Source organism: Sinocyclocheilus anshuiensis, unplaced genomic scaffold, assembly GCF_001515605.1.
Source record: "Sinocyclocheilus anshuiensis isolate Anshui unplaced genomic scaffold, SAMN03320099.WGS_v1.1 scaffold436, whole genome shotgun sequence".
Taxonomy (NCBI): Eukaryota; Metazoa; Chordata; class Actinopteri; order Cypriniformes; family Cyprinidae; genus Sinocyclocheilus; species Sinocyclocheilus anshuiensis.
Genome location: NW_015560618.1, coordinates 435177 through 438675, shown reverse-complemented (window position 1 = coordinate 438675; position 3499 = coordinate 435177). Strand labels below are relative to the sequence as shown.

At 33.0% G+C, this 3499-nt stretch overlaps 1 protein-coding gene across 1 annotated transcript in view; it reads left to right on the top strand.

Annotated features, from left to right (window-relative positions):
* LOC107681682 (Niemann-Pick C1 protein-like) overlaps positions 1 to 3499 on the top strand; it is a 27544-nt gene that overhangs the window by 7320 nt on the left and 16725 nt on the right. Inside the window, exons 3-4 of the mRNA XM_016477999.1 lie at positions 1301 to 1407; positions 2651 to 2811. Coding sequence (XP_016333485.1) covers positions 1301 to 1407; positions 2651 to 2811 — 268 coding nt within the window. The remainder of the gene's footprint in view (positions 1 to 1300; positions 1408 to 2650; positions 2812 to 3499) is intronic.

Here is a 3499-nt window from a genome sequence, read left to right as displayed (position 1 = left end):
AATAAGAGTCCATTTGTAGCATTAAGATTAATGAAAGCTGTGTAAGTATTGTTCCTTTTTAGAGTGTGTTAATTTCTATTTACTATTACTATTGCTATTATTATTATTATTATTTTTACTACTACTACTAACATGGTTCAGTACTGTTTTTGTTTAATAAAGCACTATTTTAGTTTTTGTTCAGTATCAATTTTAAAACTATCGGTTAATTAATCGGTATCGGCCAGTGTGGTCCAACCTAGCTATCGGTATCGGCAAAATCCACTATCGGTCGACCTCTATTCATAATTAAGATAATACATTAAAATAATATGGTAAGACACACCAATTTTCAATATCAAGCAGCAAAAGGAGCGGTTCTGCCGCGCCCATTTTTACGGCAAGAAAAAGGTGGATAACTTTTTGTTAATTGTATACATTGTGTAATTTATTCCGAGATCGCCATGGAAAATAGGCTTGATGCTGGCGTGGTGTTAAAAAGTGGGAAAAAAAAAATCTGAATCAATGTTTGAAGAATTTAATGTGAGCAGACACTGTTCAGTCATGGGTGATATCGTCACACTTTGCATTTCCTGTACTTTAAATCTTAGGAACCCATAAAGCCCTATAGACTACAGTAGGTAACACATTTCAGTGTTCTGGGCCACCTCTATTTACATGCACATACAATGAAAATTGAATGTTGGAGATTTAGTGAAGTGTGTCATTTCTACGCCACTAGTGCCACCAAACAGAATTGCAAAATGAGGGTCTGTTTTTAGACCATTTTAAAGCATTCTTCCGTTTTTGAGACAAACAGTTAGTAAAGAATCAAGTAGGATTTTATTTAAATTGTCGTCAAAAGCGATCACAAACATATGTCCAGGTCCTATTTTACCCCAAAATCTAAAGGAAAAGAGAACGTTTTATGAGTGTTATATCTTAAATATTTTGATTTTTTTTTAGTTAATTTTTATATATATTAGAAATTCTTATGCATCAGGATGACTTTTGCTTTGCTTTTTTTTTGTGTAGAACAATCCTATTGTTTTCATATTCATGGTGATTCTCATTGCTGTAATACAGTATATTTTTTTACATTTATTTTAATTTTTTCAATTTTATTTTGATTTTCTAAAATTTGATAAAATTCAAAAAGAAGGGTCGTTTAAGTATACAGCATTTTTTGTTTCTATTTTCCTGACTCAAATTGACCAGAATCTATTTGCAGTAGATTCTATTTTGCTTTTTTAACAACCTGTTAAGAGAATGATTTCATTGAAAGCGAAATCATTTGTGTGACCTCTCACACTGTTTGCAGGAGCTGTGCCCAGGACTGGTCTATGGGGACAACAAAGTTTGCTGTGACACCCAACAGCTCAAGACACTGAAAAACAATATTCAGATCCCCCTTCAGTACCTGTCCAGGTATGACTGATATATATCTATAAAGATATACTGTAAGATAGCTGTGTGGCATAAGAACTTTGACCCATTATTGAGTCACGAGTAGTGGTCGACCGATATTGTTTTTTTGACAGCCGATGCCGATATCTTGGAAAGCATGGTTGCCAATGGCCGATATAAAGCCGATATAATTTTATTTATTTTAATTAATATTTAAGAAATTTGAAATCATTTGAAAATTGATTAAAAAATAAATGTTAAATAAACATACTTATACTTTAGATGACAAAGTATTTTCACATATAAATAAATATGTAATAAAAATATAATTAAAAAGGAAGTAAACACTGTAACCGTAAGGGCACTCAGTATTCTGGAAAGTTTGTGTGCATTAATCATATTTTTTCAAATAAAGCCAAGGTAACACTCATTTTACATACAGCACACAGTGAAAATGACATGAATACGACCGTGGGAAAATGCATAAAGCGCAGCATAATTTAAAATCACTAGTTTAAAGTTTGTCGATCGCGCGTCTCTAGTGAAGCTGAACTCTCCTCCTGTCAGCATTCAATTCGCACGGACCGATCGTCACACAGAGAACACGCCATCATGCAGGATACACATACACACTTCACAGGATCTCACAACTGGACCCGACTAAGTTTGCAAGGTTTTTGAAATTGGTTGTTTATTAGACATTCAAAGATTTGTTTAAATGATATAAATGCGTATTTGCTGAGTGCTGATGGCAAACAAGAAAGTTATTATAATGTTTGCCTTTCTATTACTAATAATATAAAAGCAGTCGTTATAAGACTTTTTGTATACATTTTATCCCTTTGTTTAACCGTTCTATCTGATTATTAGACAGACTTCTATCCGTATTTAGACAGAACTGTTAACGACAACGGCGAACAAGAGGGGGAATGTGAGCACTGTGTGCCCAGTCGCTGCCGTTCTCAGCGCCGTCAAAATAAAAGTCCCGCCTCGAACGCATCGGCCAAACAGGAAAACGTATCGGCCGATGCCGATATTTAAAAAGTGCCAAATATCGGCCGATATATCGGCTTTGGCGATATATCGGTCGACCACTAGTCACGAGCAGGTTATTTATTCATCCAAGTCACGTTTTCAGTTGAAACCAAATAACATGTACTTGTCTGACACAGCTTACAGTGGGAGAATCACCCGGAGAATCACCGGCAGTAAAATAATATGCACTTCATAAAAGCTGTAAGTTGTTTCTGTTTTTGTGTGTCAGGTGTCCGGCATGTTTCTTCAACTTCATGACCCTGTTCTGCGAGCTTACCTGCAGTCCCAGACAGAGTGATTTCGTCAATTCCACACAGTTCTCTGCATTTAACAAAAGCAAAACTAATGTGGACGAGGTGACCTACTATATCAGCCAGACCTTTGCCAATGGTGAGGAGAAGATCACAAATTTACTGATTCTTCAGATACTTGATTCAGAAGTGACTTACTTGAATGTGAACCCCTAAATTCAGAAATGGTAAACAGACCATGTGGTACCACAGTGGTACCTACATTTAAAACACATTATGAGCACAGTAGTCGCTTTTTTTTTATTGTTCTTTGAACTTTTTAAAGCATTTCTTATTGATTTAAGAAATATGGTAATTTGAAGTATTTCTTGGTAATAGGGATTTATTAACCTTAATATTAGTAATAATATCCCATAATTTTTACTGCTTCTACTACTAACAACATTAATAATTTAGTATTGTTTGTTAATAATGTACTACTTGCTTATTGTTGACACAATTATTTCTATAATAATAAAAATAATAATTATTATTATTGTTTTTATCATTATTGTTAATAATAATTATTAGTGCTGTCAAATGATTAATCGAGATTAATCGCATGCAAAATAAATGTTTTTTGTTTACATAATATATGAGTGTGTACTGTGTATATTTATTATGTATATATAAATACAAACACATGCATGTGTATATATTTAAGAAACAAATGTTATGTTTATGTATTAAATATATTTATATATAACATGAAATATAATAATATAAATGTATATACATACATACATATATACTGAATGTGTGTGTGTGTGTGTGTGTGTGTATTTATA